Raw genomic sequence first — 15670 nt, 5'->3', positions numbered from 1 at the left:
TGGTGGACTTATGCAAAGTATGTGAATCTACAGCACTACATGCCACAAATAGATGTCTCCTGGATAAGTAATATTTTCCATATTTATATATGTTCGTGGCATGTGTAGCTGCAGATACACATGCTGTGCATTATCCTGCCATCTAGTGTTGGGCTCGGAGTGTTACAAGTTGTTTTTCTTCGAAGAAGTCTTTTCGAGTCACGAGACCGAGGAAACTCCTCCCTTTTCGGCTCCATTGCGCATGGGCGTCGACTCCATCTTAGATTGTTTTCTTGCCGCCATCGGGTTCGGACGTGTTCCTCTTCGCTCCGTATTTCGAATCAGGAAAGTTAGCTAAATATCGAAAATTCACCGGTATTGTTATCACTCGGTACCGGGTTAGGGTTATCGTATCGGCACCAATCGCAGAGGCGCTCCGGCGGCCCTTCGGGGCTTCCGCTCTTCAGCGGGGCCTGGTCGTCCCGAATGCATCCATCAACGAAGACTAATGGATCGGACCCCCCTTCCGCTTCTGTCCGAAGTGGCACTCTATGTATCCTTATACGGACCAACACCTGGTCTGTAATCTGTGTTTATCACTAGAACACAGGGAGGATACTTATGAGGCCTGTCGGGCGTTTCGATCAAAAAAGACCCTTCATGATCGAGCGAGAAGACTACAGATGGTGTCGACACTGAGAGAACAACTCTACGCCGAGGAGGAGGAAAGAATTTCCATCCAGGGGACGGACTCGGACGATTCCGAAAGTGAGCGAACCACGACGATGCCCAAAACAGTGAGTAAAACTGCCCCGTCCAAAACTCACACAAAGATCGTTAAGGCCAAGGGGACGCCACCGCCAGCAGGCCATGGCTTAACCCATCGAAAAAAAGGTGACCAAACATCGGCACAGAAAAAGGCCAGAGATTTGCCGAAGACTTCCGACTCCGGTAGAGATTCCGGCACCGAACGATCTCGACACCGAGAGTTCGACTCACCCAAGGTGAGGAAAAAAACGTTGGAACCGAAAAAAGTGGCTTTGGAGCCGAAAAGAAGAGAGCAAGGACTTTCCAGCCAAATGCATGAAAAGCACAGATTTGAGCAGGAAATAAGTATGGTTGAGCCAGACCATACGCAAAGGAGGTTGCACATCCAGAAAGAGACTGGGAAAATACAAACTCTTCCTCCAATTAAAACAAAAAGAAAGCTGGCATTTCAAGAGTCAGAAATGCAGTCAAAGGTGAAGGTGGCCAGAGAAAAAACACCACCAAGTTTTTCTCCACAACCTTACCCACTATACTCACCACAGTTGTCTCCGGTGGGAACACCTCCTATGCATTCACCTACGCATACAGGGATAACGCAGGATGATCCTGATGCATGGGACTTGTATGATGCACCAGTATCAGACAACAGTCCGGACTGTTACCCAACAAAGCTGTCACCTCCAGAGGACAGTACTGCATATACGCAGGTACTATCAAGGGCAGCTACATTCCATAATGTAGCAATGCACTCTGAGGCAATAGAGGATGATTTCCTGTTCAACACCTTGGCATCCACCCACACTTCCTACCAGAGTCTGCCAATGCTCCCGGGCATGCTCAAACATGCAAAACAGGTATTCCAGGAGCCAATCAAAGGAAGGGCTATCACGCCTAGGATGGAGAAAAAATACAAGCCTCCCCCAACAGATCCTGTGTTTATAACACAGCAACTTACACCAGACTCAGTGGTAGGAGCAGCAAGAAAGAGGGCAAACCCTCAGTCGTCAGGAGACGCTCCACCGCCTGACAAAGAGAGCAGGAAGTTTGACGCAGCGGGCAAACGAGTGGCAGCACAGGCAGCCAATCAATGGCGGATCGCAAACTCACAAGCCCTACTTGCTCGCTATGACAGGGCAACTGGGACGAGATGCAACACATTATACAACACTTGCCTAAAGAACACCAGAAACATGCCCAGCAGGTTGTGGAAGAAGGACAAGCAATTTCCAACAACCAAATAAGGTCCGCATTAGACTCGGCAGACACAGCAGCACGAACGGTCAACACTGCGGCACCATGCGCAGGCATGCATGGTTACGAAGCTCTGGATTCAAGCCAGAAATCCAACAAGCAGTGTTGAACATGCCTTTTAACCAGGAACAATTGTTTGGGCCAGAAGTGGACACAGCAATTGTAAAATTAAAGAAGGACACAGACACGGCCAAAGCCATGGGCGCGCTCTACTCCCCTCCGGGCAGAGGCATATTTAGAAACCCACAATTTAGAGGAGGGTTTTGAATGCAAACACCAGAGCCTTCCACCTCGCAAACCAGACCCACCTACCAGGCACAATACCAGAGGGTAGGGTTTCGTGGCTCATATAGAGGTGGACAATTCCCAAGAGGAAGGGGAAAGTTCCAGACACCAAAAACAAGCCAAACCAAACAGTGACTTCAATGTCACAAAACCCCAACACTTAACACCAGTGAGGGGGAGACTTACCGCATACTATCAAAACTGGAGACACATTACTACGGACGCATGGGTCCTAGCCATTATCCAACATGGTTATTGCATAGAATTCACAAATTTCCTGCCAGATGTGCCCCCAAGGGCACACAATATGTCCAAACAACACTTAGACCTATTACAACTAGAGGTCCAAGCATTATTACAAAAACAAGCAATAGTTAGTACCCAACCATCAGAAAGGAACAGGCGTCTACTCACTATATTTCCTAATTCCAAAGAAGGACAAAACGTTAAGACCTATATTAGACCTCAGAACACTGAGGGGGTCTTTCCGACCCTGGCGGCCGGCGGTTTGCTGGCGGGAACACCACCAACAGTCTGGCGGTGTCGCGCCAGCTATTATGACCGTGGCGCAAAAGCCACGGCCATACCGCCGGCCCCTCCACTTAACCGCCAGGTTTCCGCCTGGCGGTCATAATCCCCAGGGCAGCGGTGCAAGCACCGCTGCCCTGGGGGATTATGAGTCCCCGACCGCCAGCCTGTCCGTGGCGGTAGACACCGCCATGGAAAGGCTGGCGGTAAGGGGACGCACGGGGCCCCTGGGGGGCCCCTGCACTGCCCATGCACTTGGCATGGGTAGTGCAGGGGCCCCCAGGCGTAGCCCCGTCGCGCATTTCACTGCCCGAATTTCGGGCAGTGAAATGCGCAACGGGTGCTACTGCACCCGCTGCACATCAACATTGCCGCCGGCTCTATTACGAGCCGGCGGCAATGTTGACGTGCCATTTCCGCTGGCCCAGCGGAAATGTCGGAATAGGGAGGCATGAATACCGCCGGCAATGGCGGTATTCTGTCTCCCCCGGCCTCGGCGGTCTGGAAAAAAGACCGCCGAGGTCGGAATGACCACCTGAATCTCTTCATCAAGTCGGATCACTTCCACACGGTAACACTTCAAGACATGGTTCCCTTACTAAAAAAGGAGGACTACATGTCAACGTTAGATCTCAAGGATGCCTACTTTCACATACCCATCCGTCCTTCTCACAGAAAATACTTAAGGTTTGTAATACACGGCGTACACTATCAATTCAAAGTGCTACAGTTCGGGATAACAACAGCCCCAAGGGTATTCACAAAATGCCTTGCAGTAGTAGCTGCCCCCAAAGGAGACAGTACATGCACGTATTCCCATACTTAGACGACTGGCTAATAAAAACCAGCACTCAACAACAGTGTCTTCTTCACACGCAATACGTTATAGAAACTCTACACAAACTAGGGTTTTCTATAAATTACCAGAAATCACATCTGCAGCCATCCCAAATACAACAATACTTGGGAGCAACACTCAACACACAAAAAGCGATTGCCACTCTCAAGTCCACAAAGGGTCCAAGCGTTCCAAAATATAACATCAAGCATACAGCCAAACCAACACTACCCAGTAAGGTTTGAAATGAAACTTCTAGGCATGATGTCTTCATGCATAGCCATTGTCCCAAACGCAAGATTACACATGCGGCCCTTACAACAGTGCCTAGCAAAACAATGGACACAAGCACAGGGTCAACTCCAAGATCTAGTTTTGATAGACCGCCAGACACACTTCTCGCTTCAATGGTGGAACCATATAAATTTAAACCAAGGGCGCCATTCCAGGACCCAGTGCCTCAAGATGTGATCATAACAGATGCTTCCATGATGGGGTGGGGAGCACACCTCCACAAGCACAGCATACAGGGACAATGGGACAATCAACAAAAACAACTCCACATAAATCATTTAGAACTGTTGGCAGTGTTTCTAGCATTAAAAGCATTTCAACCACTAATAGCCCACAAACACATTCTTGTCAAAACTGACAACAATGTATTATCTCAACAAACAAGGAGGGACACACTCGTCACAACTGTGTCTCTTAGCACAAAAAATTTGGCATTGGGCAATTCACAATCACATTTGCCTAATAGCACAATACATCCCAGGCATTCAGAACCAGTTGGCCGACAATCTGTCGAGATCACCAGCAAACACACAAATGGGAAATTCATCCCCAGATCCTACAGGATTACTTCCTATGCTGGGGAACACCAAAAATAGACCTATTCGCAACAAAAGAAAACGCAAAATGCCAAAACTTTGCGTCCAGTTACCCACACCCTCAATCCAAGGGCAGTGTGTTATGGATCAGTTGGTCAGGGATATTTGCTTACGCTTTTCCCCCTCTCCCACTCATTCTTTATCTGGTAAACAAACTAAGTCAAAACAGACTCAAACTAATACTCATAGCACCAACCTGGGCTCGCCAACCGTGGTACACAACACTGCTGGACCTATCAGTAGTACCTCACATCAAATGACCAAACAGGCCAGATCTGTTAACTCAACACAAACAACAGATCAGACACCCGAATCCAGTATCGCTCAATCTAGCAATCTGGCTCCTGAAGTCTTAGAATTTGGACACTTAGACCTTACACAAGAATGTATGGAGGTCATTAAACAAGCTAGAAAACCTACTACAAGACATTGTTACGCAAACAAATGGAAAAGATTTGTTTACTACTGCCACACTAATCAAATTCAACCACAACATGCTTCCGCAAAGGACATTGTAAGCTACTTATTACATTTACAAAAGTCTAAGCTAGCATGCTCTTCAATTAAAATACATCTCACAGCAATATTGGCCTATCTGCACATTACACATTCAACATCGCTTTTTAGAATCCCAGTCATCAAAGCATTTATGGAGGGACTAAAAAGAATCATACCCCCAAGAACACCACCAGTACCTTTGTGGAACCTTAATATTGTATTAACACGACTCATGGGACCACCATTCGAACCCATGCACTCTTGTGAAATGCAATACTTAACTTGGAAAGTAGCCTTTCTAATAGCTATCACATCACTTAAAAGAGTAAGTGAGATACAAGCATGTACTGCAAGAACCCTTTATACAGATAAATAAACATAAAGTGGTTCTCCGTACAAATCCCAAATTCCTACCAAAGGTCATATCGCCATTCCACCTAAACCAAACAGTGGAACTCCCAGTCTTCTTTCCACAACCAGACTCAGTAGCCGAAAGAGCCTTACATACATTAGACATAAAAAGAGCACTAATGTATTACATTGACAGAACAAAACAATTTTGTAAAACAAAACAATTGTTCGTAGCCTTCCAAAAACCTCATGCAGGTAATCCTATATCCAAACAAGGCATTGCCAGATGGATAGTTAAATGTATTCAAACTTGCTATATTAAAGCAAAAAGAGATCTACCTATTACACCAAGAGCGCATTTGTAGGAAGTTGGCTCTGTATGCACTATTTCAAAGTAAGGAATAGTATGCACAGAGTCCAAGGGTTCCCCTTAGATGTAAGATAGTGGCAAAAAGAGATAATACTAATGCTCTATTTTGTGGTAGTGTGGTCGAGCAGTAGGCTTATCAGAGGAGTAGTGTTAAGCATTTGTTGTACATACACACAGGCAATAAATGAGGAACACACACTCAGAGACAAATCCAGCCAATAGGTTTTGTTATAGAAAACTATCTTTTCTTAGTTTATTTTAAGAACCACAGGTTCAAATTCTACATGTAATATCTCATTTGAAAGGTATTGCAGGTAAGTACTTTAGGAACTTTGAATCATTACATTAGCATGTATACTTTTTACATAAAACACAATAAGCTGTTTTAAAAGTGGACACAGTGCAATTTTCACAGTTCCTGGGGGAGGTAAAGTATTGTTAGGTTTCACAGGTAAGTAAGTCACTTACAGGTTTCAGTTTTTGGTTCAAGGTAGCCCACCGTTGGGGGTCCAGAGCAACCCCAAAGTTACCACACCAGCAGCTCAGGGCCGGTCAGGTGCAGAGGCCAAAGAGGTGCCCAAAACACATAGGCTTCAATGGAGAGAAAGGGGTGCCCCGGTTCCAGTCTGCCAGCAGGTAAGTACCCGCGTCTTCGGAGGGCAGACCAGGGGGGTTTTGTAGGGCACCGGGGGGGACACAAGTCAGCACAAAAAGTACACCCTCAGCAGCGCGGGGGCGGCCGGGTGTAGTGTGCAAACACGCGTCGGGTTTTCAATGGTTTTCAATGAGAGATCAAGGGATCTCTTCAGCGTTGCAGGCAGGCAAGGGGGGGGCTCCTCGGGGTAACCACCACCTGGACAAGGGAGAGGGCCTCCTGGGGGTCACTCCTGCACAGGAGTTCCGTTCCTTTAGGTGCTGGGGGCTGCGGGTGCAGGGTCTTTTCCAGCCGTCGGGAAATGGAGTTCAGGCAGTCACGGTCAGGGGGAGCCTCGGGATTCCCTCTGCAGGCGTCACTGTGGGGGCTCAGGGGGGACAACTTTGGTTACTCTCGGTCTCGGAGTCGCCGGAGGGTCCTCCCTGAGGTGTTGGTTCTCCACCAGTCGAGTCGGGGTCGCCGGGTGCAGTGTTGCAAGTCTCACGCTTCTTGCGGGGAGTTGCAGGGGTCTTTAAATCTGCTCCTTGAAACAAAGTTGCAGTTCTTTTGGAGCAGTGTCGCTGTCCTCGGGAGTTTCTTGTCTTTCTTGAAGCAGGGCAGTCCTCAGAGGATTCAGAGGTCGCTGGTCCCTTGGAAAGCGTCGCTGGAGCAGGTTTCTTTGCAAGGCCTCTTTGTGCCTCCTCCCAAGGGGAGGGGGTCACATCCCTAATCCTATTGGGGAATCCTCCATCTGCAAGATGGAGGATTTCTAAAAGTTAGAGTCACTTCAGCTCAGGACACCTTAGGGGCTGTCCTGACTGGCCAGTGACTCCTCCTTGTTATTCTCATTATTTTCTCCGGCCTTGCCGCCAAAAGTGGGGGCCGTGGCCTGAGGGGGCGGGCAACTCCACTAGCTGGAGTGTCCTGCGGTGCTGGCACAAAGGGGTGAGCCTTTGAGGCTCACCGCCAGGTGTGACAGCTCCTGCCTGGGGGGGGTGTTAGCATCTCCACCCAGTGCAGGCTTTGTTACTGGCCTCAGAGTGACAAAGGTACTCTCCCCATGGGGCCAGCAACATGTCTCGGTTGTGGCAGGCTGCTGGAACCAGTCAGCCTACACAGATAGTCGGTTAAGGTTTCAGGGGGCACCTCTAAGGTGCCCTCTGGGGTGTATTTTACAATAAAATGTACACTGGCATCAGTGTGCATTTATTGTGCTGAGAAGTTTGATACCAAACTTCCCACTTTTCAGTGTAGCCATTATGGTGCTGTGGAGTTTGTGTAAAACAGACTCCCAGACCATATACTCTTATGGCTACCCTGCACTTACAATGTCTGAGGTATTGCTTAGACACTGTAGGGGCACAGTGCTCATGCACTGGTGCCCTCACCTATGGTATAGTGCACCCTGCCTTAGGGCTGTAAGGCCTGCTAGAGGGGTGACTTATCTATACCTGCATAGGCAGTGAGAGGCTGGCATGGCACCCTGAGGGGAGTGCCATATCGACTTACTCGTTTTGTTCTCACCAGCACACACAAGCTGGCAAGCAGTGTGTCTGTGCTGAGTGAGGGGTCTCCAGGGTGGCATAAGACATGCTGCAGCCCTTAGAGACCTTCCTTGGCATCAGGGCCCTTGGTACCTGGGGTACCATTTACAAGGGACTTATCTGGATGCCAGGGTGTGCCAATTGTGGATACAAAAGTACAGGTTAGGGAAAGAACACTGGTGCTGGAGCCTGGTTAGCAGGCCTCAGCACACTTTCAATTCAAAACATAGCATCAGTAAAGGCAAAAAGTCAGGGGGTAACCATGCCAAGGAGGCATTTCCTTACAGCATTCCACTAGGAAAAAAGGCGCCACAATGGCTTTTCTGGGGAATATACCTATGACAGAAATTTGTAAGGCAGCCACCTGGTCTACGCCTCATACATTCACAAAGCATTACTGTGTAGATGTGTTAACAACACAACAAGCCACAGTTGGACAGGCTGTATTAGGAACATTATTTCAGACAACTTCAACTCCTACAGGCTAAGCCACTGCTTTTTGGGGAGATTACTGCTTATTAGTCTATGCACAGCATGTGTATCTGCAGCTACACATGCCACTGAACGGAAAATGTCACTTACCCAGTGTACATCTGTTTGTGGCATGAGACGCTGCAGATTCACATGCGCCCTACCACCTCCCCGGGAGCCTGTAGCCGTTATTAGTTGAATGAAAATTGTAAATTTGTAAATAAATATTATTTTAATACACACTAAGTACATACATACCTACTCCATTGCATGGGCACATCTAGTATATTAACAACTCCTACCTCACCCTCTGGGGGGAAAACAATCTAAGATGGAGTCGACGCCCATGCGCAATGGAGCCGAAAAGGGAGGAGTCCCTCGGTCTCGTGACTCGAAAAGACTTCTTCGAAGAAAAACAACTTGTAACACTCCGAGCCCAACACTAGATGGCAGGATAATGCACAGCATGTGAATCTGCAGCGTCTCATGCCACGAACAGATGTACACTGGGTAAGTGACATTTTCCATATATATACAAGTCCCTGGTGTCTAGTGGCCTTTCTGCCCCCCTGGGCGTGTGGGGGGAGACTGGTAGGGAGGGGGGGGGGGAACTAATTTTGCTGATCTGCTCCCCTTGTTCTTGTGTCGCTCCCCCTTCCCCTTGTGTCTCTTTCCCTTCCTGGTTTCTAGAGGAGAGATTCTCCCCTTTCCAGCGATACTTCTGCCTGCCTGCCTCGGTGGTTGTGGGTCTGAGATAGCCCCCTGAGCACTGAGGCAGGAAAAGTGAGATGAGCTGATGGGCTAATTTCACTTTCGTTTTCATTTAAATGACGTCAGCTTAATGTAATTTCAATGAAAACCTGTTCCTCACTTCTGGAGGCTGTTCTTTGAAGCAGGGCATCCCTCTGGTGTCCACACCGGAGCGATTTCCTGACTAGTATACCATCCGGTAGCCATCCTCAGCACACAAGCACCACAGCTGAGGACGGCTCCCGGCCATCCTCAGCATGGAAGGGTTTAAAGATCTTTTCATAGTCTTTGCTCCAATAAAGCAACTTCCTCAATCTTGGCAACATAACACAATGACCTTACAACTAATGAAGGCTACATTTTAACCCTTTCACAAAGCTGATATGAAATTGTACCATGGAAAATGGCACATTTATTTCCTCTGACATCAGGAAGAAGAGTTAATGAAATACAAGCCTTCGCAATAAAAGAACCATTTATGCAGCTCAAATATAATAGTGTGATTATATGAACCAATCCCAGATTCATCCTTAATGTTTCTACTGCTTTTCATTTAATTGAACCAATTGTCCTGAAAACATTGTTTCTTAATGAAAATCTTACATATATTGTGTAGGAAGCTGGCCTGGTGTGTGGTGAGCACCTATGGTGTTATCACCTTATTCCAGGTATCCCCTATTAGTGAGAGTGTAAGCTGTCTCTAGGAAACCAGGGCTATCTAGAGGTAGCTGTGGCTGATCAACCAAGATTTTCCAGGAGACATGCAGAGCGTATGCAATACCACTATAGTCACACATCACTTACACACATGAAAGAACCACACAGTGTTATAAATATAGAGGTACTTTATTATAATAACACAAATAGTAGAATACTGGGCAGGCTATCCCCCAACTGGAAGTAAGTAAACTCACTATTATATACACTTTAGCAATCAGTAAATAGCATAGAAAGCAATATGCATTGGTAAAAACAATATTAAATAGTGAGGGCCCTAGGGGAGTGCCACACCATATACTAAAAAAGTCAAATGTGAAAGGCAGTCCCCCACCCAAGGATGTGGAATGAGGAGAAGGGAGCTGGAGGAACTAGGAGCCCCAAAAGGTAAGGACTATGGTGACCCCCAGCGACCAGTGGAGGAGAGGTAAGTACCTGGCTTTCCCCAAACCCAACAGGAGGGCTTTGGAAAAGGAGTGTGCAAGACCCCACCAACACTGGAAGAAACCAAAGGTGGATCCTGACAGAAGAGGGCCTGCAAAGGAAGAGGACCAAGTCTAGTTTGAGATGGAGTGTCTGGTTGTGGCAGGAGCCACTACCCACTCTTCTGTGGATGCAGGACCAGGTCGACGGTGGACAAAGATGTTCAGCAGTGCAGCACAGGAGCTGAAGCAGAGTCCCAGAAGTGATGCAAGTGATTAAATCGGTGGTCATGATGTAGTCGGTTAGCGGTGTTGAAAAAAACACCAACAAGCCTTGGCTAATGCAAGAGACGGAGAACGTTTGCAATGCTGAAGAGTACCAGCAAGCCCAGGGGGCTCGACCTCAGGGGGGGAGTCCAAGGTGACCCTGAGCAGCTGGGAGAGTCACAAGAAGAGGAGGCAGCCCCCACAGATGAACCACGGGCAGTAGGCACAGGAGTTGCAGTGAAGCCCACTCAGCACACCTAAAGAGGAGTCCTACGTCGCTGGAGCAGCAGGCAGGAGACTGTGCTTTGCCGAAAGGATTGCTGTGGGTCAGCACTACATGGAGCCTGAAGATCCCTTGGAGAAGGAGCAAACAAGCCTTGTTAGCTGCAAGAGTCACTGTGCACAGGGGTACTGTCCTGCAAGGAGAGGCAAGGGCTTACCATCTCCCAAGTTGGACAGCTGGTAAAGAGGACCAAGGGGGACCACTCCAGACCACCACCTGTGATGCAGAATCCATGCAGTCCCAGAGGAGAGTAGATCCATGCAGCTAGTCATCGTTGCAGCTGGTGCTTGCAGATGCAGGGGAGTGACTCCTTCACTCTAAGGGAGATTCCTTCTTACTTCTTGTGCAGGCTGAATACTCGCTGCTCTTAGAGGATGCACAGCCGAGGAAATGTTGCAGTTCCTAGGGTGATTGACAGAAGAGTGGTCACTCCCCTTTTGTTTGCCCAGTTTCACGCCAGACAGGTGTGAACTGGTTTATGCAAGGAGGGCACCAAATGTGCCCTTCAAAGCATACTGGTGGCTTGGGGAGGCTACCCCTTCCTAGCCATGTAACATCTATTTCCAAGGGAGATTCTTTAATATGCCTTCCTTTGCCTGAGGTGGTCTAGCAGCAGGTGGGCAGAAACCTGTCTGAGGGGTGGCAGCAGCGTGCGCTGCACAGCAAACCCCAGAAGACTGGTATGAGCAATTCTAGGGGTCATCTAAGGAGCCCCCAAAGTGTATGGGATCATACAACTAATACGGTCAACAGTATTGGGGTACTATTCCGACATGTTTGATACCAAACATGCCCAGGTTCAGAGTTACCATTATGTAGCTGGACACAGGTAAAATGGCTTTCCTACACGTACGAAGTCCAGTGTAATGGAGCTGGAGTAAGTAGGGGCACATCTTCTCATGCAGGGGTGCCCTCACACACAGGTACCTGCACCTTGCCCTCTGGGATAGTAGGACCGACCATAGGGGTGACTTAGTGTCCTCTTGCAGTGACCTGTAGTGAAAGGGTGCATGCACTTTTCACGCAGGCTGCAATGGCAGGCCTGCAGACGTATTTTGCATGGGCTCCCATGGTTTACACAATACATGATGCAGACCATGGGGAACCCCTGGTGCCCCAATGCCCTGGGTACCTAAGTACCATATACTAATACTACATATACTAATAAGGACTTATAGGGGGACATCAGACTACCAATTGTGGGGTGTGCAAAGTCCCAAGCAACCAAATTTAGAGGGAGAGAGCACAATCACTGCGGTCCTCGTTAGAAGGTTCCCAGTGAAAACAGGCAAAACACACTGACAGCAGGCAAAAAGTAGGGGTAACCATGCCAAAAAACAGGGTACTTACCTACATATTGGAGGTCCTGAAATTCTATTTACACTGGACAAGACAATCAAACTAGTTGCATATTGTAACCATCGTAAAGGTATTCCACTTTCCACGCCTAAGTGTAGCTCAATGGATTTCAGCTGCTATTATGTTGTGCCACTATAAGGCTGGAAGACCTCTGACACACTTTCAGACGTCTCTCTGCGACAATTGCAGGTGTTTCTTTTCAGGACATCTGTAGAGCCCTAACATGTAAGAACACACGCATGTTTACATAACTCTACTGCCTGGAGTTGGTAGTGCAGAGAGATGCAGCTGTGGGACAAGCAGTATTGCGTTATTTATTCCAATAAGCTGAGCATTTGCTTATTGTGTTATCCCACAATCGGCTATTTTGTCATTATAATTGTTATTGTACATGTGTTTTAACTGCTAGCTATTCTTATTGAAGCATGTGAATCTATGAAAGATGCAGTACTGGAGAAGAAATGTTACTTACCTGTAACTGCAGTTCTCCAGTGTTGCTGTCGTTCATAGATTCACATGCAACCTACCATCCTCCCCTGAGAGACTCACCATTAACCTTTTACATTTATTTTGTCAGGTCTAATACTAGAAAATCTGAAGGAATGAAGCCTCTAAAGGCAGTGTTCTAGAGGGTGCTGGCATCTGATTGCAATGTTAAGTTATTAAAGTAAATGTTTTAGTCCTTCTAGGCAATGTTAAACTGTACTGCTTTCTATTTTATACTGTGGGACTCGAACTTCAATGATGGACAATTATTCAAATACTGCAGAACTGCATTTACAGGTAAGAAATGTATTTTATTCTCAAACGTTTGCAGGCATCCCCTTCCTTCATAGTTAACCCTCTACTTTGCCATATACGAATCCATAATCCTTCCGCAAGCCTTTAGATGAAGTTGAGCAGGGCGTCCTCATCTCTGTGGTATCTCTCGAAAGACAACTGCTATTCCCAGTCTCATCATTGTCTTCCATTGTCCAGTTAGGTCTTTCTCATTTGGTATTCCCAGCAGATCTTCTTTTCACTGGAAATGGATACTAGTGCCCAAGATTCTTCGGAGCACTCTTCTGAGTTAATCCCATAGAAGCAGTAGTTGGGACATCGCCACAAGATATGCAGAAATGTGGATTCCTTCATAAACCACTTGAGCATAGGGTTGTGTCTGATCTCCCCATCATGTGCACCCTACAACATATGGAGAATCTTATTTTGCACTGCCCTTAAACTGTCTAGGCCTTCAAATTTGGTCCCTTACCTACATTCAGCAATGCACTGACTAATCCCCTCATGGTGGCCTAGTCATCGCCGTCCTTGGCCCTGCCAGTTTCTCAAAGGCATTAGACCTCTCCTGGTAATCTGAACTTCTTAACTCCGCAGCTGACTTGCAAGCAAATTATTGTTCATGACTCTTCTAATAATTCTACAGCTCTTGAAGGATAATAGTTTGTTTGTTCACTGAATTTGCTCTTCTCAGCTGGTCAATTCCTCCAATACTACTGAAAGTTCTATTGATACCCAATTGGCGTTGCCTTCAATAACAGGACACCCCTTGTAGCCTGTCCAACAGCCAGTTCATTCCTTTCATTTCTCCCAAAACTGAGCTAGTAGGAAGTGATGATACCAAAAGGTGCACCAGTCCTCCGCGACCCTTTGCCCTACTGATATCAAGCCTCCTTATTTCCCACTCTGCATTTACTGTGGCACATTGAAAAGCTCCTTGTTGGTATTTTCAGGCATTATTTTACCTGATCACACCTTGTTGTTTGTCATTGTGTTGCATTTCTTGCATTAGCTTTTATATATTTTTCCCCGGTCTACTTTGTTATGACACATTGGTATGCAAATTTATTAAGTTAATAATGTGTTAAGTTTTCTAAAAAGTGCTCTCTTCGAGCTTATGTATAGTTGTGGTGCTGAAAACCTTTATTCTGAAGTCTTGTTTCTCTTAATCAGTACTTCTGCTCATTTGTCAGTGAGTTATTGGCATTATCAGTCCAGCCAGCCTCTATATTCTACCATACAATTACTGCTCCTATTTAATTTTTTGAGTTTAGTGAAATTGGTGAGGTCTGTGCTGTTTGTTTTACAGGCAAGTATTTAAGTTCTACTATTGAGTTCTTAGACGAAGCAAACGTTTTTGTGAGGAAACACAAAAGAGGATAAAATGTATAGTTCACATCATTATGTTAAGTTGTGATAATGTTTTTCTTCTTTGTTTCCCACATAGCATTTAATCCGTAGCAGCGGTAAACTCATTCTTCTCGACAAACTTCTGGTTCGTTTGCGTGAAAGAGGCAACAGAGTTCTTATCTTCTCTCAGATGGTGCGAATGCTTGATATTCTTGCAGAGTATCTGAAGTACCGTCAGTTTTCTTTCCAGGTAGTTTATTTTCTTGAATCATGATATGCTGTTGCAGTATGTGATGTATTCTCCAGTTTAGCATGTGGTTTATGGATATATATTGAGTAGTCTTCTAAAATGTGTAGTACACTGTTGTGGTTGTTTGTTTGCTGGATGTTAATGATTCTAAAGGGCTTAATGGATCCGACAACAGATCTCCGAGCAGCACAGAGACTACGGTATTACATATTAGACTCAAAACATCCTACAGTCATCTTAAAAAGTGAGTATTAGCATGAGAAAATATGGTGAAATCCATCTGTTCTAAACTCCTTTTAGTGGCTAACACTTGAATCTTGTTCCACCTGCAAATAAGCCTGCTTCATGGGGCTTTCTCTGAGAAACACTTCAATATAAGTTCTCAATACACCACACTTCACAAAATGTCCACTCTCAAACTCACTTTGTGAGAGGATGTACCTCTGATACGGAATGCCATGCCCACACACACTTGAGTTGATACATCAATTCAAATCTTCACATCTGTTCCAGAAAACTACCTACTAAACCTGGTTTAATATCGTTTTGGCTGTCTTTGCCTACTTGTACCATGCATAAGTTTTTATCTCCCTCAATCTCAAAATTCATGGCATTTTTTGACCAATTCAGACCCCATTCAGATGTCTCGTTCTTGATGGACAGACGATGAGTTACACAGATAATCTATTGCTGTTGATGGACTATCACTCAGCCTTTGTAGATAATCATAACGCAAGTACCTTCTTTGAGGCTGAATTCCCTTCGCTTTGGCTGGTCAGGTGCCTTTTTCTGATGTAATGTAGAAAGCTGCTGGGACTTTGTGCATTCAGATGCATACTGTAGAGACCAAGATATGTCTAATCACTGAAATATTGCTGGGAAATCGATCTTTGGTTGGAATGTTCAAATGAGGTGTTAATGGACCTTGTGACTAAGAGTAGAGGATAAGCCTTAGTCCTATCCTGTGCTGTCACATTCCATATCATGCAAGTGGAGACTTGTTCTAATTGGTTCTTCTTACATTTCAGAACATCTGAGATTTGTTTTTTTTAATTAAAGAAACCTTTATTGATTTAGAAGCAGAAAAA

The 15670-nt window shown here is 46.2% G+C and overlaps 1 protein-coding gene across 3 annotated transcripts in view; it reads left to right on the top strand.

Moving 5' to 3' along the window:
• Nucleotides 1-15670, top strand: part of CHD1 (chromodomain helicase DNA binding protein 1) — a 1172453-nt gene that overhangs the window by 371167 nt on the left and 785616 nt on the right. For all 3 annotated transcript variants that reach the window (XM_069225994.1, XM_069225985.1, XM_069225977.1), the window contains exon 17: nucleotides 14430-14582. In XM_069225994.1, the coding sequence (XP_069082095.1) occupies nucleotides 14430-14582 (153 nt within the window). The remainder of the gene's footprint in view (nucleotides 1-14429; nucleotides 14583-15670) is intronic.

The sequence above is a fragment of the Pleurodeles waltl genome, chromosome 1_1 (genome assembly GCF_031143425.1).
Source record: "Pleurodeles waltl isolate 20211129_DDA chromosome 1_1, aPleWal1.hap1.20221129, whole genome shotgun sequence".
Classification (NCBI taxonomy): Eukaryota; Metazoa; Chordata; class Amphibia; order Caudata; family Salamandridae; genus Pleurodeles; species Pleurodeles waltl.
The sequence above is the reverse complement of the archived record's forward strand: the minus strand, read 5'-3'. Positions and strand labels throughout refer to the sequence as shown.